A 27868-nucleotide genomic window follows, 5' to 3' on the forward strand; every position below is an offset into this window, starting at 1 on the left:
GAAGATGGCCTAACTGCTTTACATAAAAATGATAGAGAGGATGCCTGAGGAAAGATTATGGTAGAAATACAAACTCTTTTGTAAAGAGTTGACTGGAGAAAGAACCTACTCCTCAAGGTCATGGTTTATTTCAACTGTGAATTAAGAATATGGCTGTGTTCTGTTCACCTTGTATTCATTTAGAAAGCATGAAAAATGCATGTAGTAGTCATGAATTCCATACCGTTCTAGGAGCTGCTGCTAAGACATGACATTTAGGAAGGGCATGATGATCCTCATGAATAAGCTGGAAGAGCCTTTAGAAGATGGAACATGCTTTACATGGAGACCCAAAGATGTTTTGAATATACCAGGACTGTGCAAGAGCTACCATCAAAGTGTTAGCTAGTGATGGAATTTGTTCCTGGATACTGAGCCCAACTGGAAGGGCAGCATTGGAAAATCCAAAGACTGTCAGTCACTGGCTGTATTGGTCTTGAACTGCAGAAGTTTCATGTTCACTTGATGGTTGTTGAGTTTGCATTTTTCTAGTTTCTCCTGATATGAGTTATAGTAGTTGAAAATGTTTACTCTTTGCCTTTATATGTTGAAAGGGTATATCTTGATTTTATAGGACTCACAGATAAGAGACAATCTCAAATCTCAGAGGAGGCTTGGGACTTTGGTACTATCTTAAGTTGGTCAAGACTGTGAGGACCTTTGAAATTAGAATGAATTTAATTTTGAATATGGTGACTTTTTCATCCATATTGCTGATTTTCTCATCCATGTACTCCCTGTGTTACTGGCTTTCTTTCCAGATCTTGGATAGACTTTCTTACCTTCTCCTTTTACTAGTTTTTATACTCTGTGAGGTCATTGATTATTTTTTGCTCACAAACTTTGAGACATCCATTCAGTGTCTTGCCTCTTTAGAATAGTTGAATTCAGTAGGTGAGTTATAATAAAAGAGGATAATCGGATGGAAAAGTAAAAACAAAATAATCAGGATAGGAACTGGAGAGATTGTTTAGCGGTTAAGGCATTTGCCTGTGAAGCATAAGGACCCATATTCAATTCTCCAGAACCCAGGTGCACAAGATGGTACATGCATCTGGAGTTCATTTGCAGTGGCTTCCTTCTCTTTCTCTCTCTCTCAAAATAGGTGATTATATAAAAATAAAAATTAATACATATAGTTTTCTTAAAAAGAAAATAATAACTAAGAAAATAAAATTAAGGAAAAGATAAAATCTTAAATAATAAGGGAACCCAGAAAACTTTTACAAGGAGCTAAAATTATAGACATGAAAATAAGATTTGGAAAATGTCATATGTAAGTAACAGAATTACATACAAGGAAAACAATAAAACCCCCCAAAAGATATAAATTTACAAATTTTAAAGTCTTCCCTGAAATTTGTTTTTAAAATTACCCTAAGGCTTACATACATGAAGCTTACATGAAGGTTATTATGATTTAGTAACTTTACATTTTCAGCTTAAGTTTCTGTCACAAGACAAAAGCGAAACTGCTAGTCCAGGCTATGAACAGATAGGGTGGGTGGAAGTGAAGTCCAGTGAAGGGCACAAATGTGCCAGCAAAATCTAGAGATAGAAAAAATAAAGTTTTTATTCAAGAACTAGGGAGTAGTCATGATGGATGTGTAAGGTTTAAAGTCAATGATCACCAAGGGAAATAAAACTAAATCACTCACAGAGAGATTGAAGACTGGACTGTAGAAATACTCACTTGATTACACACTCTGAAATGACAATCCATGTTCGCTTGGTCAACATAATTTAGTGAGTTAATCAAACTTAACATAACATTGTTTTATTTATGATATTTGAAAACCATGAACTTTCTAACAAAAAAAATGGTGCCTTCATCAACTCTTCCTTTTTTCCATCTTTTTGTTTGTTTACCCACTCATATATTTACTTTGCACTAAGAATTGCTTCATTTTACTGAAAAATGATCAATTTATATTTCCTGTATTAATTATGGTTGCTAACAGCAGAAAAACAAATTCAGTGATATTGAAACAAGTACATTGCATCACTATTTAGCCTGTTACCTATCTGCTCACCCCTTAATATTTTGAAAAAAAAAAGTATGTTTAATATCTTCAGTAGTCCTCTTTATTATGAATCCAATTGTGGCTAGATATTAAAATAGGCGTTCATATGTCTTTGATACACCAAGAGTTTAATTAATAAATATCAATTCTCAATCCATGTAATCATGTTTAACATTATATGAGAATTATTAATCTAGTGAAATATAATCAAGCATAAAACTTTAGAAACAAAACAAATTCATTGCTAATGGATGTCTCTATCACTTTGTGTTTCAGGGCTATGATGATGGCTTTGGGGGAGAGTATGATGACCAGACCTATGAGGCTTATGATAATAGTTATGCAACCCCAACACAAAGGTAAGGCATCTACTATCCAAATCATCTCTCTCAGAAGTATCTCCCAAACTATTGTATTTCTTGAATCTGAATAACATGAAAATCATGTTACAGTCATGAGGGTTCCATCAGTTGGTTTTTCTTCATTAACTTTCTAAAGGATTACATTGCTCAGTATACTATAAGAGATAAAATATAATAATTTACAACTGCAAACACTGGAAGAATAGTGTTGCATAAAACTGGATGATTATCATAAGCAATCTACTCATTAAACAAGCTTATATTTAAGTAAGCACAGTTATTGTAGAGATTACTTTAATGAACTAGTTGTTAAGATAACAATAAAGCAAGAACTTGTTCCAAGTGAGTTTCTTTCTTGATTTGTAATTTTCATTTGTAAAGCAAAACATAAGAAAATGTCATTGGTATCCTGAAAAGAGAAAATTCTTTAAATATATTATGAAATCCTTTCTTCATCACTTGCTATGATTGTGGAATATATTTTTATAGAGCGCCCCAAATTAGTGGTTCCAATAATTTCTATCTCTTGAAAGTCACATTTACTAATGTATTGCTTGCATGTGGAAAAATGTATCTACTTATGGTATAGTTGCATGAGTTTGGCAAATTCAAACTGTAGTGTAGCTACCACATAATTAAGAAAAAGACATAATTTTATCACCTCAATAGTTTCATCATAACCCTTTGTAATCAACTTTTCCCTTTTCCATACCCTGAAAACCATAATCTTTTCATTACTATAGTTTCCTTTACACTGTATACAATATCACATAAATAGAATCAATACAATAACCCTTTATATTTTTATTATGAACCTCAAAATGTGTTAATTGCACACATTAATTAGATTCCCTGTGACACACACACACACACACACACACACACACACACACACACATATGATGCTCATGTCCATCTATACTTCTTTTCTTTTACCTCTGCACCTTCCTTCCTTCTTATACTTCCCATTTCCTAGTTACCTTCGAAGACACATGTAGTCCCTTGACTACTTTCAGGTCAATTTTTTTTTTTTAGTTTCTACTGATGAGAGAAAACATGAAATACTTCTCTGTACATCTGGCTTATTTCATGTAACATGATGACTTTTGTTCTCATTAGATATTATACAAATGGTAGGATTTCATTCTTTTTCATAAGAAAATAAAATTCATATATATATATATATATATATATATATATATATATATATGGAGAGAGAGACATAATTTTCCTTATCCATTCAACTGTTGATAGGCACCTAAGTTGATGCCACAGTTTGGATATTGTGAATAATGTTTCAATAAATATGTACAGAAAAGTGTATCTTTTATACACTGATTTAATGTGCTTTGAATATATATCCAGGAATGGGGCTTCTGAATAACCTGGTAACTTTACTTTTAGATTTTGAATAATCTCCATACTGTTTTGATAATGGATATTTTATTTAAATTCTCATCAATAATATATATAGGTACCTTTCTCTCCATATCCTTAGCAGATTTTTAAAAATATTTTATGCTTGGGCTGGAGAGATGACTTACTGGTTAAGGCTCTTGCCTGAAAATCCAGAGGACCCAGGTTTGATTCCTCAGTACCCACATAAGCCAGATGCATCAGGAGGCGCATGCATCTGTAATTTGTTTGTAGTGGTAGAGGCCCTAGTGTGCCCATTCTCTCTGTGTCTGTCTCCTCTCTATCTCTTTTCTCTCTGATATAAAATAAATAAATAAATAAAAATTTGAAAAACAAATATGCTTAATAATTGCAATTTTAACTGCAGTGAGATGGGATGTCATTGATTTTTTTAAGAGATAGAAAAAAATGGGAGAGAGAGAGGTGGGAGAGGGATAGAACTGGTGTGCCAGGGCCTCCAGCCATTGCAATCGAATTCCAGTTGAGTGTACCAGTGTGGGCACATGAGCAACCTTACACATATGCCACCTTGTGCTCGTGACTTATGTGGGATCTGTGGAGTGGAACATGGTTCCTTTGGCTTTGAAGGCAAGTGCTTTAACCACTAAGCCATCTCTCCAGCCCCTCATTGAAAGCTTTTGTTGCATCTCTCTGGAAGCTAAAGGTTATTCTTTGCCTTGAATTCAGATCTGGCACCAAACACACCTTAGGGCTAGACCTTAGGATACACCCATAGTGACATCAAGTTACAAGCTTGAATAAAACTCCTGGGTCTGCCAGGCATGGTTGAGCCACACTGTTAATCCCAGCACTTGGGAGGCAGAGGAAGCAGGATCACCGTGAGTTTGAGGCTGCCTGAGACTACATACATTGTTTCAAGATAAAGCAGTTGGGCTGTCTTACTTCCAAATGCTAATATATTTCTCAACAGCAGCTTCAGCAAACCAGTCTAGTACCAGTAGTGTAAAACCCAACCTCAAAAAAAAAAAAAAAATACTAATGAATCTATTAGGGCACAGTATTCAAAATGCCACATTCCACCCCAATGCCTAATAGATTCATAACCATCTCACATTATAAATTACATTTAATCCAACTTCAGAAGTCCCCATAGTCTTTACCAACATTAAGATTGTGCCAAAGACCTAAATCTCCTCTGAGAGTTAAAACTGTTAAGACTTAATTGTGAGTCCTATAATATCAAAACAAGTTATATATTTTCAACATATAAAGGCACAGAGCAAATATTTACAACTGTTATAAGGCATAACAAGGAGAGACTGCACCAATGCAAACTCAATAACCATCAAGTCAACATCAGACATCTGCAGTTAAAGTTTGATACTTCCAAATGGTAATGTATTTGTCAATAGCAGCTTCAGCAAACCAGTCTCACTGCCAGTTAATTTAAACTTGCTTGAGATTTTCCAACTTGAAATCTTAAATTTCTCAGTTCCATATCTTTCACTAATCACATACGTCCATTACAAATATAACCTTGATCAAACCCTCTGGGCATGGGCAGCCAAATGTAGCCATCCTTTTTACCAGTGGCCCAGTTCCAACACAGCTCTTTGCTATTTTTCCTTTCCTTTAGAAAGCTCATAAGCAAAGCTTCTAAATACAATTATCTCTGAACTTAGCATTTTCAAACTCTTACCAGAATAGCCCATAAAGCTTGACTTATCGCTGAGGAAGGTACCTTCAGTTATAAGTACCAACTCCATGTCCATTCGACCAAAACAAAAGTTCCAAAAGAACAAAATCTACATTGTCAGATTCATCACATAGCAACCACCCACTCTCTACTACCAATTCTATCATAGACAACTTCAAGTCACTGACCTAAACTTCTAAACCACACAAGTTTTTAGGGGGAATACCACTATTTGAAGCTTATAGATCCAGAGGATGTTCCATAATGGCAAAAGAAGCTGGCCCCTTTTCATAGTTCCATTTAGAAGGAAACACCACCAGAAGCACCACAAGCAAGCACAAGCCAGGAGCCCCACGCCACACTCAAGCGCTTTGACTATCTTTGGCTAAAATTCAGATCTGCCCCCAAACACACCTTAGAGCTGGACCCTAGGATCCACCAGCAATGACATCAAGTTACAAGCTTGAATAAAACTCCTGAATCTATTGGGGGACATCCATTCCCACTACCACCATAATTATCTATTTAAATCAACTATTCATTTTTATTCTTGTGTTGCTTATTTCATGTTAAGTTCTTTTTGAGCCCTTCCTATGTTCTGTTGCCTGATGAAAGAATATTTAACAGAAATAGTCTCCTGTTCTGTAGAACCTCCCTTTTCCTTTGCTACACAGAAAGAAGCATTTTCATCAGATATCATCCTGCTTATGAAATTCCCTCTTTTGCCTTTAGAGGGTTACTCAAAAAGTCATTGACGGGCTGGAGAGATGGCTTAGCGGTTAAGAGCTTGCCTGTGAAGCCTAAGGACCCCGGTTCGAGGCTCGGTTCCCCAGGTCCCACGTTAGCCAGATGCACAAGGGGGCGCACGCGTCTGGAGTTTGTTTGCAGAGGCTGGAAGCCCTGGCGCGCCCATCCTCTCTCTCTCTCCCTCTATCTGTCATTCTCTCTGTGTCTGTCACTCTCAAATAAATAAATAAAAAATTAAAAAAAAAAAGTCATTGACTGTGTCAACATATTGAGACAATTCCCTGTGATTTCCCCTAGTATGCCGAGTTTCAGGTCTCATATTAAGGTCTTTAATACATGGCAAGTTGATTATTTTTGTGCAGGGTGAAAGATGAGAACTTAGTTTTATTCTTCTGCATGTGTATATCTAGTTTGTCCAGCAATGATTGTGTCCTTTTCTCCAATGCATATTTTTGGCACCTTTATAAAGAATGATCTGGCTAATGATAGGTAGATTGATTTCTTACACCTCTCATCTGTTCCCTTTTTCTACATATCTGGTTTTATGCCAAGATAATGTTACTTTGGCCTGTGGTGTCTCCAGCATTGCTTTTTTTTTTTTTTTTTTTTTTTTTTGGTCTTAGGCTTACTTGCCTATTTTTTGTGCTCCCATATGAATTTTAGATTTTTTTATAATATTGTAAAGAATATCTTCAATATTTTGGTTAAAATTTAATTGATCTATAGATCTCTTTTAATATGGATGTTTTTACATTATCAATTCTCTTAATTTATGAACCGGGGTTTTCTTTGCACATTCTCTTTTGTTTTACTTTTCACTTTTGTTCTTCACTGCTTTCTGATTTTTATAATAGACTTTTGAATTTTTTGTCTCTACTTACCACAATGCATTCATGTTGTATCAATATTTTATTTCTTCTTATTAGTCAGTATATTGTTCTCTTTTTTTGTAGTGGTAAGGGTCTGAAATACCATCATATTTTGTAGTCTATTCTGGGCTTAATATCCTGATCCTCCATTCTCAGCCTTCTGAATGTCAGCTTTACAGGCATGTGCATCGTCGTCAGACTGCACATTATTTCCTTGTACAAACGTATCAGTTGTTTCATCATTCAGCAGTTGTAGGACTGTTGATGGTTTGTTGTTGATGGATTTTAGCAATTATTAATAATTTTTGTATAAAACAAATTAGAGTTTTAGAAAATTAAACCACTTCAGAGTTTTCTTTAAGTCAGAATTTCATAAAAAAATAAGTAGAGGGATTCCATGTGATCGGGCAGTGTTTCTCTCCTTTATGTGATTGATGGAAGCCAATAGAATTATTTTTTTCAAAATTGTGATGGCATTAATTATTTATTTACCACCATATCTTGAATAGTAAGTCTTCAGATTTATTGTCATAAAGCTATGGAGATGCCTCAGTGTATAAATTTCTTGCTGCAAAAGCATGAGGACCTGTGTTCATATGCCTAGAATCACATAAATGCCAGATGGGTATGGCTGTCCACCTATAATCCTAGGATCTAGAGACAGAGAGAGGGGACCCCAGGCAAGCTGGTTAATTTGATACACAAAATTGGCAAACTCTGTAATCAAGTTAGAGATACTGCCTCAGTGAATAAGGTGAAGAGTGAACAAGGAAGGTACCCCAAAGTCAACCTCTGACCTCCACTACACACACACACACACATATGCACACACACACACATGCATGCAAGCATGCATGCACATATGCATACACACACACACACACACACAAATGTGTCCCTGCCCACAAACATGAGCATGCATATGCACATTCCACACACGTACACAAACACAAAAAGACTTATTAAGTATATTTAGTCAAGAAGATGTGGTAAAGAAAAAAATCATTAAAATCACTGTGATATGGAAGAAATCTAGTTGCAATGTAGAAGGTTGGATTTACCATCATGGAGGGTAATGTAGTACAAAAAGGGAAGAGAGATTCTACTAAGCATGGGGATTTTACTCATGCAGAGAATAGAGAGAATCGTGTAGTCAACTACAAAATATTTGTTGGTGAAATCTCAAATGACTTCAAACCATATTATAGAAATCAATGCTTTTGATGTTCAGCTATGGGTTAATTTGTAATAGGTTAAAATCCATTGTAAACCAAGAACTTCTATTATAGGTAACATCTTAATTATCCCAATTACCGATGTGAAGCAACACCCTTACTGAGGATTTGGGAACTTCTGTGCCTCATCATAGATACTAAATTTTAAATTTATTGAAAGTGGCTACAAATTTATAACACTTGCTTATATTTTATTATTGTCAGTTCACGATAACATATTAGTATGTAAAATTTATATACTAGGGCTGGAGAGATTCTGTAGCAATTAAGGACAAAACCAATGGACCCATGTTTGATTCCCCAGGACTCATGTAAGCCAGATGCACAAGGTGGCGAATGTGTCTGGAGGTTGTTTGCACTGCCTGGAAGCCCTAATGTGCTCTCTCTCTCTCTTTTTCTCCTCTCCCTCTTTCTCTCCCTGAAATAAATACAAATATAATTAAACTTATATACTAAAGTTCTATAATTTATTGCAGAAACCCCTTCTATTGTACTAGAATAAATTAAAATAGTATCTGAATGTATCTCTATAGAAAACATTTAAACCATGAGATTTTGGAATAACTTTCTAAAAAGAGCTTATCTAACTTATGGTTATATTTAAATAGGTTTAGCTAAGCTATGAAGGCAAAGAAATATAAGAAAAATATAGAATTAGGATAAATTACTGTTAAAAATTTTTAAAGTGGGGCTGGAGAGATGGCTTAGCAGGTAAGCGCTTGCCTGTGAAGCCTAAGGACCCCGGTTCGAGGCTCGGTTCCCCAGGACCCATGTTAGCCAGATGCACAAGGGGGCACACACATCTGGAGTTCATTTGCAGTGGCTGGAAGCCCTGGCGCGCCCATTCTCAATCTCTCTCTATATATCTCTCTCTCTGTCACTCTCAAATAAATAAATAAAAAATGAACAAAAAAAATTTTTTTTTAATTTTTAAAGTGAAGACTAGAATTTTTGGACAAAGTTGTATGTAAAAAACAGTGGCAGAGCAGGAGTGACAGTTCAGTGCATAACGTATTAGCCAAGTTTGAGCTTCACACACAATGTAAAAATGTCAGAAGTCCAATTTGGAGAGATGGCTGAGTGGTTAAGGTGCTTGCTGGTGGAGCCAAAAGACCAAGATTCGATTCCCCAGCATCTATGTACAAGGTGACACTTGAATCTCAAGTTTGTTTGCTGTGGTTAAAGGTTCTGGCACACACATTCCCTCCCTCCCTCCCTCTCTCTCTCTCTCTCTCTCTCTCTCTCTCTCAAATAAATAAACAGTAAATAAAATACATTTTTAAAATATCAGAAGTCATGGAAAGCTTCTGTAGTCCCAACACTAATGGTGAGGTGGGAAATGGAAACAAAAGAATTTCCAGCACCTGAAAGTGGGCACAGCAGAGAACAATATCAGAGCAAGACTGAAAGAAACTCTGCTTCAATCAAGATGGAATAGCTAGGGCTTATCCTAAAGTTGTTTCTGATCCCCCCCCACACACGCACAGTTAATAGTCACTTATGATAATATAGAAATTTCTGGGAAAAAACATTTTGCCTTGTTCTAGAAAGTATAACAGTGACATAAAAGGAAATATTCTGTCTACTTCTGCTGTCTTCTCTTTCACCTTTCCTATCTACTCAATTCTCTTTGGGTCAATTTTTCCTGTCTTCCCATACTAGCTCAAGTCTAGCTGATCTAACTGGTTTTCCTCCTTTATTTGGAAATAATGTGTTTCAAACCTGAATTCTAATAGTAACCCCATCTGTTTTTCTAAAGTACTTTCTTGGCCAGGCATGGTGTCAAGTGCCTTTAATCCCAGCACTCAAGAGGCAAAAGTAGGAGGATCCCTCTGAGTTTGAGGCCAGACTATGACTACATAGTGAGTTCCAGGCCAGCTTGGATAAAACAAACAAATAAATAAATAAAAATTAGGTATTATCTTGTTCTGCCTCATACTGGGACTGCTAGTGTATAAGTCCCATACCTACTTATTACTTCTTTAGAATCCTTGCCTGATGCGTCCATTTATTGTATTACCAGGAAGTCAGTCTTTTGTGGAATAAATACAGAATGGATAACTGTTGAGTATAAGATAAGGCCAAACATGCTCTATATGGGGTGGGGGCAGCAATAAAATATGACCTCTAATCTCAAATAAACTACTAAATTCAGAATTACATGTTTGCTGATAAAACATTTATGTTAGATAATTAAATGTTAAACCAAAAGTTATAAAGAAAAAAAGGTCCTCAAATTAACTGCAATTATACTAAATATTATAATATTTATAATATTTCTACTTTGGTCAAAATACCTCCTCAGTTCTAACATAGTATCGGCACATTGGAAACCTCCAATTAAGATTTACTGAGTTAATTGAAGTAAATAACTGCATTGATTAAACAAGTACTATTTCAGAAAATTATGAAAATCCTTTTATTATGATAGTTTGTAATAGAAACAGATGAACACTGGAGAATTTATTAGCCAATGTGTTAAATGTTTTCCTTTACATTATTCCTATTTACCCAATTATACCATAATAAGGTAAGATTAGCAATTCTGACTGGGATGTAACTCAGTGGTAGGATACCTGTCTAGCATCCATGATGCCCATGGTTCATTCCTCAGCACCCCAAAAGTATCTCAAAATACACTTATTAAATCAATGTTTAGACTGGATATTATTGTTAGCATAATGACAATACTTAATTTGTAACACTTAATGTATTATAATATTTGTTCCCAAAAGTTGCTCATCTATAAGAGTGTGTTCATATAACTAGAGGGTAATTAAGTATTATGAGAAAAAGTTCATTTTTATAGTAACTAGAGTTTCTTCTCAAAGTTATTCCTCCTTATTGTTGCACATTCCAGGCAAACAACACCCAACCAAGAGTGGGTTGTAGAAATGAAGGGTTTATATTGGCTGACAGATTCAAGGAGAAACTCCATGATGGCAAGGGAGAATGATGACATAAAAAGAGGGTGGGCACTGCTTCCTGGCCAACAGCAAGTAGACAAAAACAACAGCAGACCGTGCCAAACACTGGCAAGGGAAAGCAAGCATAGTATCCATATGCCTGCCTGCCTCAAACAATACATTGTCTCCAGGAGGATTCAATTCCCAAATTACCACCAGCTAGGACCTACCTAGCATTTCTAACACATAAGTATATAGGAGACACCTGAATCAAACCACCATATTCCACCCCTAGCCCCCATAAACTGGTAACCATCCATAATGTAAAGTGCAGTCCAACTTTAAAAGTACCCATAGTTGTTGGTTTTTTTTTTTTCAATATCAGTGATGTTCAAATATCCTCCAATACAAGATTTAAAATAAACAGGGCACACATCAAACTCTGTAGCTCCAAGTCTGACAACTCTAGTCAGTGACAAGTCTCCAAGTTCAATAATCTAACCAGTAATGAGTCTCTGAAATTCCAATTCTGCCCCTTCACCTAGGCTAATCACAGTCCCAGAATCCTTCACTTGGTGCCAGTAGCTCTCCTTGGTAGCTATCCCATAGTCCTAGCATCTCCATAAGGTTTCTATTGCAACACACATTTCAGCTCTCTGGCTCCATCAGGCCTCCATACAGGCAATCCAATAAGCCTGCTCCACACTGCCCATGGACATTTGTAAAATACAAAACCATGCTGCAAAGCCAATGACTCTGTCTTTCCTGCATTTTCTATGCTAAGTAGTATCAGGTGGGCTATCAATTTGTTAATACAGTAAAGAATAAAGTAGACTTTGAAGAATAGGACATTCCTTCAGCATTCAGACCCCTTCAAAAGAATCTGCATTATTCCTGTTGTCCAAATGCAGATCAGCTGACCCAATCTTAATGGTTGTAATCTTTCCAACAATTGCAGCTGAAGGGGCAGCAGTTTTACCCCAACCATTTTCTGTACAATATCCCTCTTATCACACAAGTCCATTTATATACAATGAAACCCTGAACAAGCTTTCAGGGCATGGGCATAACAGCAAACCTCTCACACAAACTATTTTTAGCCCAGTCTAGGCAAAGCTCTTTCTCACCATCATAGGCCATAAATCACAGTCCATAGTTCTTACTGCATTCAGATCTTTCAACTCTGACCAGAATAGTCCATCAAGCTGTACTTACAGCACCACAAAGTATCTTTAGGCCAAGGTTTCAAATTCCTCCACGTTCTTCCCTCAAATCAGTTCCAAATAATCAAAGCTATAGTCAGGTTTCTTGCAATAAGGATCGAACTCTCAGTGCAGTTTCACTGTTGTGGTTTCCATTACTGGCAGATAACACCTGACCAAGAGCAGTTTGTGGGAGGAAAGGATTTATTTTGGCTTACTGACACAAGGAGAAACTCCATGTTGGCAGGGGGAAACAATGCATGAGCAGAGGGTAGACATCACCTCCTGGCCAGCTTCAGGTGGACAACTGCAACAATAGAATATGTCAAACACTGGCAAGAGGAAGGTGACTTTAACATCCATAAGCTTGCCCCAAACAATACATCGTCTCCAGGATCCAATTCCCAAATTACCACCAGCTTGGGATCTAGCATTCAGAACACATAAGTTCATGGATGACACTTGAATCAAATCACCACAGTTGGATTTTAGTATAAGATGTTAATTGATGGAAGTGAATATTTTCTAATAAAATAAAACTTCAGAATTTATAACTATGATTTTTTGTAAACAATATGAATATTATTTGATTTGTCACAGTAAAAAATCAGAAGAATCACAATTAAGAATCATGAAGACAAAGCAGGAGCTCTGTGAGCAAAAATAACTGAGAGATAATATTCTTTGAGAGACACATTAGGCCACATGAACTGATAATTTACAGAAATTATAAAGCAGAACTTGATAGGTATCTAATCAATATCTGCATCAGCTTCAGTAGAGATTCTAGGCAAGTTCACAAGATAAAAAGTATACAAAAGTTCACTTGGAGTTCAATAGCTATAAAAATTGTAATTAGTCCCTCGTTGTTTTGTAAGACATTATTGCTTCCGAAAAACTTTAAATGAATCAGAAAAGGTAGTGTACTAAAGCTTACTCAGGAGGCAGCTTAGCTGAGTGGCATATTAATAATGAGTAAAGATGATGATGATACAAAGGTCTCTAGCCGTCTTTTTCTCTTGATCTCAGTCTAATAGGGAGAAAAGTAAATAAATAAATTGCAATTTTTTTTGGAAACTTTAAACAGCTGAAATATGATGAGTTTCCAGAGTAACTTACTTTCTGGAAGTCATTTGGCTTAAGACCAGTTACGACTTGTGGTTAACACCTTTAATTGGACCAACCTTTGATTTTTTAGTACTCTTATACCCATTTTTATGTTTTTCTACAAGACATTAACATTTTAGATATAAACCTTCTGAAATAATGTAGTTTCCAAAGATTTTTTTCCAACATGTCACAATGCAAATTGTATACCAAACCAAAACTTAGATGTGAGAAATATGATATTATTTACTTAAGTGAAAAAAATGATAGACTGGAGAGGTGGATCAGCAGTTAAGATACTTGTCTGCAAAACTTAACAAGCAGAGTTTGATTCCTCAGTTCCCGCATAATGTCACATGCAAAAAGTGGCACATGCATCTTGAGTCCATTTGCAGTACCCAAAGGTGCTGGCACACCCATTCTCTTTGTCTGTTTCTCTTCTGTCTCTCTCTATTTGCAAATAAATCAATAATTTTAAAAAATGATAACATTCCAGATTAACTACAAAATAAAAGATTTGAATATTTCATTTTAACAGTAATTTAATTTGGATGTTAAATATTAAGAAATTATAATTATAAGACTAGTCTGATGGGGAAAATCCAATCCTAGAAGCATGAATCAAATGCAGAACTCACACAGCCTGGGAAAGGAAATGACCTTCTGTGGGCTAGTGAAATAATGTGCTAGGACAGCAAAGATATCTGTCCCCCTGAAATATCAGGTAACAGATTCCAAAGGTTTCTAAAATGAAGACTGTTTTTGAATATCTATTGCTGTCTGAGCCAATTAAACTGACAGGAAAGTATATTCAGTGGCAGAGTATCACAATGAGCAAGCCACTCCCCTTGAGCTAGTGTACTTGGAGGTGAGTTGCTCTGATGCCGAAACAGGGAACAATGGCTGGAGAGGTAGCTAGTGGTTCGGGTGCTTGCCTGTGAAGCCTAAGGACCCAGGTTCAATTCCCCAGGTCCCACATAAGCCAGTTGCACAAGGTGGCACATGCATCTGGAGTTCATTTTCAGTGGCTAGAGGCCCTGGTGCAACCATTCTCTCTGTCTCTATCTGCCTCTCTCTATCTCTCTTTCATAAAGAAATATTAAAAAAAAAAACTATGAATGAAAGGGAGATAAAGAGAGACAATGTGTGAGTGGACATCTGACATGAGAGGTGGCCTTTACTTAAGTATGGTAGCCATAACCATCCCATGAGGGAAAGCTTGGGGAATTGATACTCCAACTGCACCATTCTTCCTCCCTCTTCTTCCAGGGATCCCAAGTAGTGAGGCCCACCATTCATCATCCTCCCAATAGAAAGAAGGATGGAGATCAGAATTAGCATCAGAAGACAAATGCAAAAGAAAGAACTAGCACAATCCAAAACTGCTAACACACACCAAAAATTAGTAGTTGTTCATACTCATGTATGCTTGAAGATAAAAACACTGGGATGAAATTATTATAAAACAAGAATGTTTTAAATGAGTTTTCTTTTGATTTGTCAGAAAGCATCTATATATTAAAAAACAAAACCAAACAAGAGTACTCACACAATGGGCATACAAAGTAAGCCTCAGATGGACAACTGAGTCCTCAGACCTTCTTGCATAACTTCTTAGCTCCTCAATAGACAAAGCTCAAAGGATTAAAAAACAATATTTAGTTCCTTAGAGGCTACAAGAAATTAATATTTTATAACAGCTGACAGTAGTTTTTGCTAGAGGCTGTTCTATGTGGGGGAATACTTATCTCCATTCAACAACATGTGAGGAAGGTACAGATTCTTATTGTATTATTATTTTTTAAATTTTTTTTATTTATTTGAGTCAGAGAAAATAAGAGAAGGAGAAAGACAGAGAGAATAGGCATGCCACAGGTCTCTTGCCACTCTAAATAAACTTCAGATACATGCACCATTGTGCATCTGGTTTTACCTGGGTACTGAGAATCAAATCCAGCCATCTCCCCAGTCTGGCACTGATTTTTAATTCTAGTCCATTCAAGTAGGTAACTTCAGCCCCCTTTCTCAGTGTAGAGTCTTAAATATAATGATTAATAAATACTTTATGAAATTCTGAATTGGTTCACAAAGTCACAGATGTCTGCTATTTCCCTGAACAGAACAGAGGGAATATGTGTTTAATCAAGTAAGAATATAGGGAATCATCTTCATGCCTTTCAAAGATTCCAAAGAAAGAACACTTCTAAGCAAGATGAAAGGGAAACTGTTTAACTGCTCCTTTTAGGATATAAGTTTAAGGTGAGTGTTGTATTTGACACTAAAAGCTTACAAAAATCCTTCTTATAAAACCCAATTTATCAATAATTTAATAAACATTATGACATTAAACACATAGCAGCCTACCTTGTTCAGTTAAATGGCACTTTTTTACTATGAGGCTGTTCATCTCCCTTTGTAATTCAATTCTCTTCTGTCTTAATACTATTGTCAACAGTGAGATTGAATTTATAGATAATATTGGATTTATGATATTTCCCCAGTCATGATACAATTCAAAAGTATTTTCAGGCCATTTATATATCTCTGTATACATAATCAAATTTCATATTATTTGAATTTAAAGCATGCAATTTCTTTTACAGTCCTTAACTGTCATATTTATACTACACCCATAGGATCACTGTTAGCTATGTAAATAAATAGTACAGTTTCTCAAATTTTTCATGACATATTTATATTAATAGTTCATCTTCTCATTAACTCAAGGTAAATTTCAAAGATAAACTGTCTACCTAAATATAATTCATTTCATAAATCTCAAAAAGAAACAGTTAGAAAGTCTATTATTGTTAGTTACATGAATTGGTGGGTCTCCCTAGAGAACCCAAGAGTTCAGTTAGTAACTGAAAACCACTAATCATCTGTAGATATCAAAACAGGAAAGAAGTCAGTGTACATACCAGATACAATTATAGTTTCATAAATTAGAAATATAAAAGCATCGTAACACCCTCAAAGAACCTGATATGTTGCAAAAAGCATATCACTAAGACTGGATTGAGACCCTGAGGTAAAATTCTGGTTTCATTGGCAGGTGAGAAGTTTGAACTTTCCAAACATGAATAAGTAAATGAATTAAAATGCTTATTTAACATATAATTGATTATTTTATTTATGTGGTCATATTTATTATCATTTTATTATTATTTCATATTATTATAGTTGATTATCATATTTAAGGGAATGTTCTTGATTGTCAAGATATACATGAAGGAGTGTTAGAGACTGTTTACAAACCTTTTTTTAATTTTACTTTTCAAATAGTTTTTTATGTTTTTATTTATTGATAAGAAAGAAAGAAGAAGGAAGGAAAGAAGGAAGGAAGGAAGGAAGGAAGGAAGGAAGGAAGGAAGGAAGGAAGGAAGGAAGGAAGGAAGGAAGGTAACTCCAGGGCTTCTAGCTGCTGCAAACAAACTCCAGACATATCCGCAACCATGTGCATCTGGCTTACATGGATTCTGGGAAATCAAACCTGGTTCCTTAGGTTTTGCAGGCAAGAGCCTTAACTGCTAATCCATCTCCACATCCCAACAAACCTTTTTTATTCTCCTGCCCCACACCCTTCCTCTGAACCTCTTCTTTCAAAGTAATTCCTCTTCTACTTTGATGTCTTTTTTTTGCTCTCCTACCCCATCCATGATGGAATATTGATGTCCCAATATTGTGCAGATACTGTGCACGTAATAGTTACTATGAAGTTATGGTGAATGGCCACATTGTGTCCAAAAATCAAACCTTCCAAAGCACTTCTCCAATTATCTAGTTCTATCAATCCTTTCTCCCACTCTTCTGTAATGATTGCTGTATACTTATAGATTTTTTGCACCAGATATTTTAAGAAGACACAACAGTGGTAGCTTACCTCTGCTATACTATGTCTTGGGACTTATCTAGAACGTCTTCAAGGCCAAGGTTGAATCAGTGATTGAAGTCTGGAACCATCTAGAGATTGTGATTTGATGCTTTTGTCAGCTTGTACCAGAATTGGGACTCTTGTTCAGGATGTTTCTATAGTCCTCTTCATGCCACTGAGGGCTTCTCGCAGTATTCTAGGCACGAGTTTTCTGGGCAACAAAGCAGAATCTCAACTGCCTTTTTTGATGCAACCTCTTTACAGTAGTGGTGACCAAGTTGTAAGCCCTGCCAGAATCAAAAGAAAAGGGGTCAGAACTCCCTGGTGAATGATTTAAGAATATAAAATATTGTTATGAACTTGTTTGGAAAATGTGACATGGTACATCAGTTTTTCAGTGTGATAATCTGATTTTTAAGTGCTAACAACTAATTCAACAAATACTTTGTAGACTAAATCAAACCTATCTGTAAATGGCCCTGTTCCCTGTTAAGTCATGGGGTGTCCTTCATAATGGCTACTTGAAGATAGTATCTTGTCCATTAACAACATCCTGGAGCGGAGGACATTGTTGGTAAACAGACATGGAGGAGACAAATGTGAACAGAGCTTGACATAGTACTAGAAAGAGGATGTGCTAGAGAATATGAGATAACATTTTGGGAAGAGCTAGTGCTAAGCCTGGATTCCATGGACAGGTAAAATTCAGCCTGGCAAAGAAATCCTGTGGTGCAAGTACAACAGAATGTGACAAGAACTGATTAGTAAAGAACTACATGTCCTTCAGGTGGATCCTCTTGTAAGTTTCTTAGGAGTGACATGGTGTCCTGCTAGTGTGACTAGGAGGAAACTGGCAAATCTGACACTATGTCAGGAATAAAATAACATCTTGGGAGTTTCATGAAGTTGTGAAAACTAAGTCTGACTCTTTGAATAAAATTATGAAAAAAAAATGTTTCACACTGGGCCAATTTGAAGTTCCAAGCTCAAGAAGTTCTCTACTAGTTGGTATTTCATCTGTTTCTCAAACATCTTTTCTGTGCTTTCTTGGGTTCCTTAGTCAACTTGCAAAAAAAAAAAAAAAAAAAAAAAAAAGCAAAGCGAAATCTGAACAAAAGAATCTCCAGGCCTCACTATTTTGCATTTGTCCACTGGGCATAAGAGAAGTGAGAAGATTTTCCTCAGTCACTATGGTTAGGATGGAAAAGATGGACCTCTGTGCTCTTTAAATTATAGAGTCAGAAAATAAGGTGGTGAGAAGATACCTTCCATTAAAGTACAGGTTTGCATTTTGTAGTTTCAATACTATGGTATAGAAAATTATATTTTAGAAAGTCAAACATCACATACATATTCAATAATACCCTCAATGACATCTGTACTAAAAGTGTATATTATGAGTATTATAACATGGAAAATGGATAGCCTATATCAAGTATGTTGTAAATAGGTATAAATACTGATTTGGTTGGAAGTTTATTTCTGGATCATGTCAGACACTGAACATAAGAAGAAACATTTGGTTTCAGAGATTTTGAACTTGAAAATTGAAAAGACAGACCAAATAAATAGTTATAGACTTTTATTGCTCAAAATGCAATAAGATTACAGGAGCTGGGAAAGAGAAGCCTGAAAAGTAAATGAGGAAAGCTAGGAAAACCAGCATTTCCCAAAGTGGTCAGTTTCTAACTATGCTAATGCCTGTAGTCAGAGGTGTGTATTTTGTACTGTATGAACATTATCTAATGAGGCAGATGATTTTATATTTTTGTAACAAAGAAAGAAACTAGGTTCCAAGTGTTTACCATTCTGTGGCTCTTATGGCTTAGTATGGAAGTTTTCAAGCTTTGAATTCATCTCTGTCCAGCTCCAAAGAACAGACCCTCTATATACACTACAGTGTTTCCCAAATGTTTTCCTTCTAAAACAGTTAACCATAGGAAAGTCTTAACTGGAGGAATATCTGTATCCATGAACTCTGCATTTACATGCACTGATACCTTTCTTTGTTTGTTTTTGGGTCTGAGCATGTCAGTGCAGGTGTATGCATGCTAGGGTGCACATGTAAAGATCAAGGGTAAACCTCAGGTGTCAGTCCCACCTTCTACCTTGTTTGAGGCCAGGTCACTTACTGCTTGCCTCTGCCTCCCAGCTTGCCTCAGGAGCAATGGGATTACATACTTGCACTGCTCAGCTCATCCAACCTCATGTAAGTTTAGGATCCGAACTCAGGTGCTCATTCTTGTACAGCCACTACTTCATCCCCAGAGTGGCCTCCTCAGCCCTGGACACACTGGTTTCTCCTCTCCCTTATCATTCTCCACATACCTAAATTCATCTAGGTATTTGCCTTTCCAGCAATATCAACCCAGAGAATAGAATATCCTCAGCTGCATTTATGTGATTTTATATTCTTTCTCAACAAAGAGGACAGAGTGATTTTTTTTCCTTCCATTAAAAAAAAAACCCCTTTATTTATTTATTTATTTGGGAGAAAGAGACAGAGAAAGAGGCAGAGAGAGGGAGAGAGACAGACTATGGTGGTGACAGAGCCTCCTGTCACTAAAAAAAACTCCAAACATCTGAACTACTTTGTGCATCTTGCTTGATGGGGGTACTGGGAAGTCAAGCCTGGGCCATCTGGCTTTGCAAGCAAGCAGTTTAACTACTGAGCCCAGCACCCTCTTTTCAATTTTTTTTAAATTTTTTATTTATTTATTTGAGAGTGACAGACACAGAGAGAAAGATAGAGAGAGAGAGAGAGAGAGAGAGAGAGAGAGAGGGAGAGAATGGGCGTGCCAGGGCTTCCAGCCACTGCAAACGAACTCCAGACGCGTGCGCTCCCTTGTGCATCTGGCTAACGTGGGACCTGGGGAACCGAGCCTCGAACCAGAGTCCTTAGGCTTCACAGGTAAGCGCTTAACTGCTAAGCCATCTCTCCAGCCCAATTTTTTTAATTATTAATTTTTAATGATTTTTATGGAGAACATTAATACATAAACACATTGCCAATGAGTCATATTCTCGGGTTATTCTCTTGTCCCCTCCCCCATTCCACTAAAGGCCTTCTTGACTCCTCATTACCATTCTTGTTTTGACTCACACAATAATGGCACTTCTTATCCTATACTTTAAGAGGTCTGTGTATTCCCCACTTTCCTTCTTGCCATTGTCATACAAAGTGCTTTCTCTCCCTTGGAGTTTGAGCTCTAAGAATCAATGTATGTGGAGCCCAAATATCAGGGAAAGACAGGCACCACTCCATCCTTAGCCCCCATCAAGCCAAATAATGAACTTAATTACTGCTATTGTTGTATGATATTGACATTCTGTGATTGTTATGGCATATTATGGTACCAGCAACAAACTGACATTGAGTGTAAAAATCATACAGATAGGGCTTTCACCAAGTGTTCTTGGTATAATATAGTTCCCATCTCACCAACCCTCTGAGTTTTCACTTTTGTAAGCCATCCCAGGGGTTCTACTGCCCATCTTATGTTAACATAGTGATCTTGCAGTACATGTTGAGGTGAGAGTTTGTTGCCAAAAGACATGGCACTGTAATATTCCATTCTTCTTGTTTCAAAACCTTTAAACATAATCTGATGATATGGGTTTTTTTTTTAAGTGATTATGTCACTTACTGTTTTGGGGGGGTTATATATTTTTATTAATTAGTTTTTTTTAACTCTTTAATCAAGTTTATTTGAACAGAAGCCCCACTTTTCCCTTATGCTGCACTGTTAGTTCCTCTTGGAAAGAGAATGGTTTTCAGTGCTCAATTCAACATCACCCAGCTCCTCCTGACTGCAGAAACCAGTGAGGACCACAGTCCTCAGTCATTGTTCAAAGTCACCTGGGCGTGCCTGGCCAGGAGGCTTGCTTGCAGGCTTGGCGGAACACAAGGCACTGAGCAGACGCCTGGCATGTTCCATCCGCACCCTGAGTGTTCATCTCCCTGGTGCTTGTCATTCCCCTGCTCCTCACTCCTTCAACCTCTACTTCCATGAACTTCTAAACACCAGAAATCCAAGGGCCTGAGGTACAGTGGGAAGGACATTCGTTGAAGCCACACTTTTACATAATTGAGAAAACTGGGAGCAGTTCCCCACAGACAAGATGCACTCCACACCATTTCACCTCCTAGCACCTCCTTGGACAGTGGTTTTGTGAACTAACGAAGCTAAAAGTGAGTTACCGAGCCTGCAGCTTTCTGGCTGCCTGGAAAAGCTGCCTAGTACAAGTATACTTACAAAACACTAGCAGGAATGGGACCTTCTGACCCACATCCCAGGCTCAGGACATGGTTCACCACATTTTGCGAGAAACAGATGAGTGACAAAAGGGCTCAACTTTGTCTCTGTACAGGCGACAAGTCCAGAGGCTAGGAGCCTCAGCTTGATGGCATGTGGAGACCACAACCATGAAGCATACTTCTTTGCCTCAACTAGCAGTGTCCTATTTATCAACATGTCCACAGCAGAACACAGATGCCTAACACAGTTCCTGCGTAGCAACTGCTTACAGTGTGAAACCCAGCCATGGTGACCTCCCTTCATGTCTCAGCTCATAGAGAGACTTCATGCTCAGCTTCTTTCTCAAGGCTACTTCCCCCAGCCCATGAATTCTCTCCCACTGTCTATAGCACAGACTAGGAAACCCTAGGGACCCAAAGCCTCTTTACAGATTGGTTAGTGACTGGGCTCAAATCCACCAGCAGAGGACAACTCTGTAAGGGCAGTCCAAATTCTGTTGGGCCTGGTTCAGATCAGAGGTGGCCCCTCACCCGCAATACTCTGGGGAACAGAAAAACAGGGTTACCAGGTGACCAGTCAAAACATCATTAGTGTCCATCAACACCTGCCTGGGTAACAAGGCCAGTACAGAAGACCCCAAGTGTCTTGTTCTGCTGAAAGGGCAGTAGTTCAGGGACAGGAAGGGAACCTGGATGGGTGTACCCCACTTCATCTCATTCAATCAGAAGATCAAACTTTAACATAAGTTGTAATATGACCATCCCCCAGTCCTTATTTCCTGTGGACCCTCCTCTGTAGATCAAATAAATAAATAAACTTGTGTTTATTTAACTTTTTTAAACTGAAAATTAAGATTTTTGCAAATGAACAGTTGTCACTCAAGTTCTAACACTGTCCTGTATCTTTGCAATTGATGTTTTCAATTTAACCACATAAATATACTTGTCACCTTATTTTTAGAAGAGTTCTTGGTCTTGAATTGAATTCTGGTAACAAGTATACTACTAAAACTCATATTGTACCTACTTTTATTTTTATTCAAGTGTGTACTCTGATAAAGTGAGAGTTGTTCTATATAGAGATGCGAGAAAAACCCTGCAAGTGGGGCATGATAACTTCTTGTATGAGAGGTTGGATGAACACTTAATGACAACCTGACCATTGCACTAGATCCTAGGAGGTTGATAAATACTTTTTAAGGTACCAGCTAGACAAAGATGGGCATGGTCATTGGCCTGCAAGGTAGACACTCTAACATACATGAGTACAATAAAGTGATAAGGAAAAGAGACACTTTAAGTGTCACAGTATGTATGTGATCCCTATAGGCTCATGTGTTTCAACCCTTGGTTCCCAGCTGGTTACCCCATTTGGAAAGGCTTGAGAACTTTTCAGAGATGGAATCTTGCAACAGGAAGTGGATCACTGTGGGTGGACTTGAGGTTTTATAGTCTCAGCACCACTTCCTGTTTTCCCCAATTCTTGTCACTGGATGAAATGTGACCAGTCTGCTCCATGCTTCTGCTATCACAGCTTCCCTATTGTGATGGTGCATCCCCTGGTAACTGTAATCAAGAATAAATTCTTGGGCTGGAGAGATGGCTTAGCAGTTAAGCGCTTGCCTGTGAAGCCTAAGGACCCCAGTTCGAGGCTCGGTTCCCCAAGTCCCACATTAGCCAGATGCACAAGGGGGCGCACGCGTCTGGAGTTCGTTTGCAGTGGCTAGAAGCCCTGGCGTGCCCACTCTCCTCTCTCTCTCTCTGCCTCTTTCTCTGTCACTGTCAAATAAATCAATAAAAATAAAACAAAAAAATTAATAAAAAAAAAGAAGAAATTCTTTCCTTCCTTAATTTGCTTCTGTCCAGGTATTCAGCCACAGCGATAAGAAAGTAAGATAGAAATTCGTTAGTCAGAGGTGAGGCTTATGCTGTGATAGTATACCAGCAAAGAATCTGCCTGCATTCTGTTTTTGTGTGGAGAACTTCAATGAAGTTGAATCTAAATTTATCGGTAATAGACTAGTTTGCTTGTGTGAGGGAATTTCAAGCCAACATAGCATTCAAACTAGAGTATGGTTATTACTCACTTTTCTTACTCAGATCTTTAGTGAAAGAGGAAAAAAGTGAAGTTTACATTGACAGATTTGTAAGTTTTAAGTTTAAATGTCCATACCAGAAGTCTACAGCCAACATAACATCTGTGATTGTTAAAGAGACTTAAGGAAATTAAATCACTCTTTTGGGGATACTACAATAATACCGACAGAAAGATCCCACCCATTAGTAACTATAATTTGTGATAACGAAAATTCTTTTAAAAGGAGAAGACCTGAAGGGAAAATACCACATGAGTTCTTGCTCACAAACAACCCCTTAGAAAAGTATTTTCACAGACTGAGCAACTAAGGCACACAGATAACATTACAGCTCCATACTGAGCTGGCTGCAGAAATTGACAACGTTTTCCACATGATACTAATTTTATAAGCATGAAACATGTAGGATTTATGATATCATGGTATCTTGCTCCATGGTTTCCAAAAGCTGATAAGGATAGGCAATGTGTATTAGGGTGCGATTCCTGGTAAAGAGACCCTGAAAGGCCAATATGTGAAGTGGTGATTATAGAAGCTTAAATTGCAATGGAGACCCCAGGATGTTGGAGATATTAGGATCATGAGAGAGCTGCAAAGGAAACCTGAAGGTTCAGGGTGGAACCAGCTCAAGAGAGAGGCTATGTGTATTACAGACAGCAGAAGCAGGGTGGGTAGGGATCCCAAAACTTTTGGAGATGGTATGATTCATCATGAGCTCCAGATGCCAATTATAGAACAGCTGGATTTGGTGTTTGCCCTGGTGGGTATCAACTTTTCTTTGGTCTGGTTGTTCATTGCTATCTTCCATTCCTCCCTTTTGGAAATCCAAGTGTTTACTCTGTGACATTATATCTTGGAAGCGTAATTCATGTTCTGGTTTGGAAAGGGCTCACCATTAAGTGACTGCCTTAAGTCTCAGAAGAAACTTTGTATTTTTGAATATTGTTGGGTCTGTTAAAGACTACAGGATTTTTGAAGTTGGATTTAATGTATGTGGAATCATGAGGAAGCCTTCAGCACATGGGGGAAGAGGCAAAATGTGGTTTGAATGTGAAATACCCCCCATCATCTCATGTATGAACACTTGGTTGCCAGTTGGTGGAGCTGTTTGGGAAAATAATGGTATGTTTAGGAGATGGAACCTTGCTAGAGGAAGGGAGTCACTGGATGTCAGCTTTGAGGGTTTCTTTGTTATTGCTTTTTTTTCCATATAGGATTTTGCTGTAGCCCAGGCTGACCTGGGATTCACTCTGTTTTCTCAGTGTGGCTTTGAAGTCAGAGCAGTCCTTCCACCTCTGTCTCCTGAGTGCTGGGATCAAAAGCATGCACCACCATTCCATCCATTTTGAGGTTTTATAACCAGCCTCACTTCCTGTTTATTCGCTGCTTCCTGGCTCTGAATACAATGTGAGCAGCTCTGCTTCATTCCCCTGCCACCATTCTTTATAGTGTTTATGATTATAACAGTTATAACTCTAATTTTGTTTCTTTTCACAATGATTCTGACTTACTACAACCATTTAGTAATAATCATGCTGCATTATTCTTTTATTCATGAAACATTTGAAGACTTACCTGGCTTTAGTCACATGCTTGGAGTTTCTGTGATGAATGTAGCTTCACAAAGACAAATTGTGTGAAAATAGTATTAATGTGCATATTCATTCCACAGACACTGTTATATTTATTTAAATTTCCAATGTCTGGTATGTGGAAGTAGGGCTTCAATGAGCAACAAAGAGTTTGAACTCATTATGCAGTCCAGGTGAGAATTCATTTGTGACTTGCATGGGGAAGAATATAAATCACTGCCAGTACATAGCCACAGAGGAACACCAGTGCATTCCTCTCACAGTCACTCACAGTGGTTACATAATTAGAAATCATATTGATGGCTACAGCACCGAATCAGCCAAAAATATGCTTATATAGTTAAAGTTGATCCCATTTCAAACTAGGGTTCAATAACTTCTAGGTTTCTATGCCAGTGGCATGCAGCAAGCAATTCATTTAACAATGTCATGTTCCATTGAGCCTAATTAATCAATTGGTTGAAAGCCTATTTACAAAAACATATAATCACTTGTTTTCTAGTGATCATTTACAGAGCAAAACAGAAGATTAATGTTTTTGTTATAAAATTGTTCACCCTTCCATTATGTAATAAAGGATCAAAGAAGGCAAAATATAACAAGACAAACTGAAAATTAATGATAAAAGTATAATAAGATGAGGTCTTTTGCAAAAATGTATGCACAGTCTTAAATCCTCAAAACAGGCACATACAGAACTATGTTTGGCTATCACCTGGTGCATGAAGTAACACTCTGGAAATGGCTTGTTTTTTTTTTTTTTTTTTAAAGGAGATTATTGCAAAGCTGATTATAATTCTACACCAGATAGTTTACATATATCATCTATCTGTGAGAAGAATAAATATATCATTTCCTTCATGGATAATCAGGCTATATCTCATCCTGTGAACACTGATTTCCATCAACTGAAACCTGAGAAGGCATGTTTACTTATTTAATGTTTCAGAATAGTTCAAGAAGTAATCCTTCTCAGCACTCCAGCTTTCCTCAGTATTTAGAAGAGAAACTCTATGTCTGCATTGAGGAGAGAATCACCTTTTATTAATAGAAGTCAAGTACTGATATATAGTGGACATTTATTATGAAATTATCACAGACTATATTATTAATACTAGAGGTAGATTAGATTATTGCCTATATAAAGGTGAGGGCACTGGAGTTAAGAACATTTAACATTTTCTCAGTGTAAAACACCCATAATAGTAGAAAGGAGCCAACCTCAATTTTAAGTTAAAATATCATTTTTATGTGTTTAATATAATTCTTTTCAAGAAATGCTGATTTTCCTCTGTGTGAATCACACATTGGAAACCTCACAATTCTTCACCTTTGATACTATGAAGTTTTCTTGTTTAGCAAGGAGTTACCTTTGAGTAAGAGATTTACATCTTTGACTTTCTCAGCACAAACAAGAATATGAACTGTAGTTGTTTATTGTTTTATGTGCATGTCTACCAACCTATATATCTATTGCTTAGTTTAAAGGTGATTTGGGGAAGTTATAAATTTATGTTGTGCTTAGTTATAAACAGCTTTATGCAGAAAACGATTGATTCAATGCAATGCATAAACAATGCTACATTTCAAAAATATTTTAAAACTATTTATGAAGTCTCAATAAATTAGAAAACATATTTTATAAATGCAGAGTCTAAAGAAAGCATGTTCTTTTTCTTCTTAGAGCACTGTGAAAATTGCAATTTAATTTTGGCTGAAACCCACACATGCAGAATACTATAGTTATGTTTATTTTTGAATATACAACATAATCAATTTTCAACTTTTCAAAAAAATTGAGTGTTATTTCCTTACTTTAAATATTTTATTTGGGTGGAGAGAAGGCTCAGCAGTTAAGGCTCTTGGCTACAAAGCCTATGGACCAAGGTTCAGTTTCTCAGGACCCATATAAACCAGATGCACAAAGTGGCATGTCCATCTGGAGTTCATCTGCAGAGGCTGGAGGCCCTAGTGTGCCTGGCATGTGCATCTGGCTTACGTGGGTACTGGAGAAACAAACCTGGGTCCTTAGGCTTTGCAGGTAAGTGCCTTAGATGCTAAGCCATCTCCCCATCCCTAAGTTTTATTTCTCTAACATCTATTTTAATTATTTCTTTACTTAAATGTATAAAAGAAAAGTTGTATAGTGTGCTTAATGGTTTGGTATAGTTTGCTTTCATTTCAGCTTTATTTACTAGTGGAATGGATGTGATAATAATGGTGAGCTATGAAGCTATTTCAACAAAACTATTATCTTATGTGCAAACACATATTTCTAATATAAGGCAAAATAAACTACTTCTATGTTCCAATTATCTATTTCTCTTCAGAATTAAGGATAATTTCTAAGTGGAAATATCCTTGAATGAAAATGAAGTACATACATAGGGTCTGGGAAGATGGCTAAACTGTAAAGACATTTACTTGCAAAGTCTGCCATGCTAGATTCAATTTCCCAGCCATACGTGTGAAGCTGAACACAAA

General features: G+C 37.0%; 1 protein-coding gene across 12 annotated transcripts in view; it reads left to right on the plus strand.

The window, feature by feature from the left end:
- Positions 1-27868, plus strand: part of Khdrbs2 (KH RNA binding domain containing, signal transduction associated 2) — a 502543-nt gene that overhangs the window by 390540 nt on the left and 84135 nt on the right. For all 12 annotated transcript variants that reach the window (XM_045156384.1, XM_045156386.1, XM_045156383.1 and 9 more), the window contains exon 7: positions 2340-2422. In XM_045156384.1, the coding sequence (XP_045012319.1) occupies positions 2340-2422 (83 nt within the window). The remainder of the gene's footprint in view (positions 1-2339; positions 2423-27868) is intronic.

This window comes from Jaculus jaculus, chromosome 8 (genome assembly GCF_020740685.1).
Source record: "Jaculus jaculus isolate mJacJac1 chromosome 8, mJacJac1.mat.Y.cur, whole genome shotgun sequence".
Lineage (NCBI taxonomy): Eukaryota > Metazoa > Chordata > Mammalia > Rodentia > Dipodidae > Jaculus > Jaculus jaculus.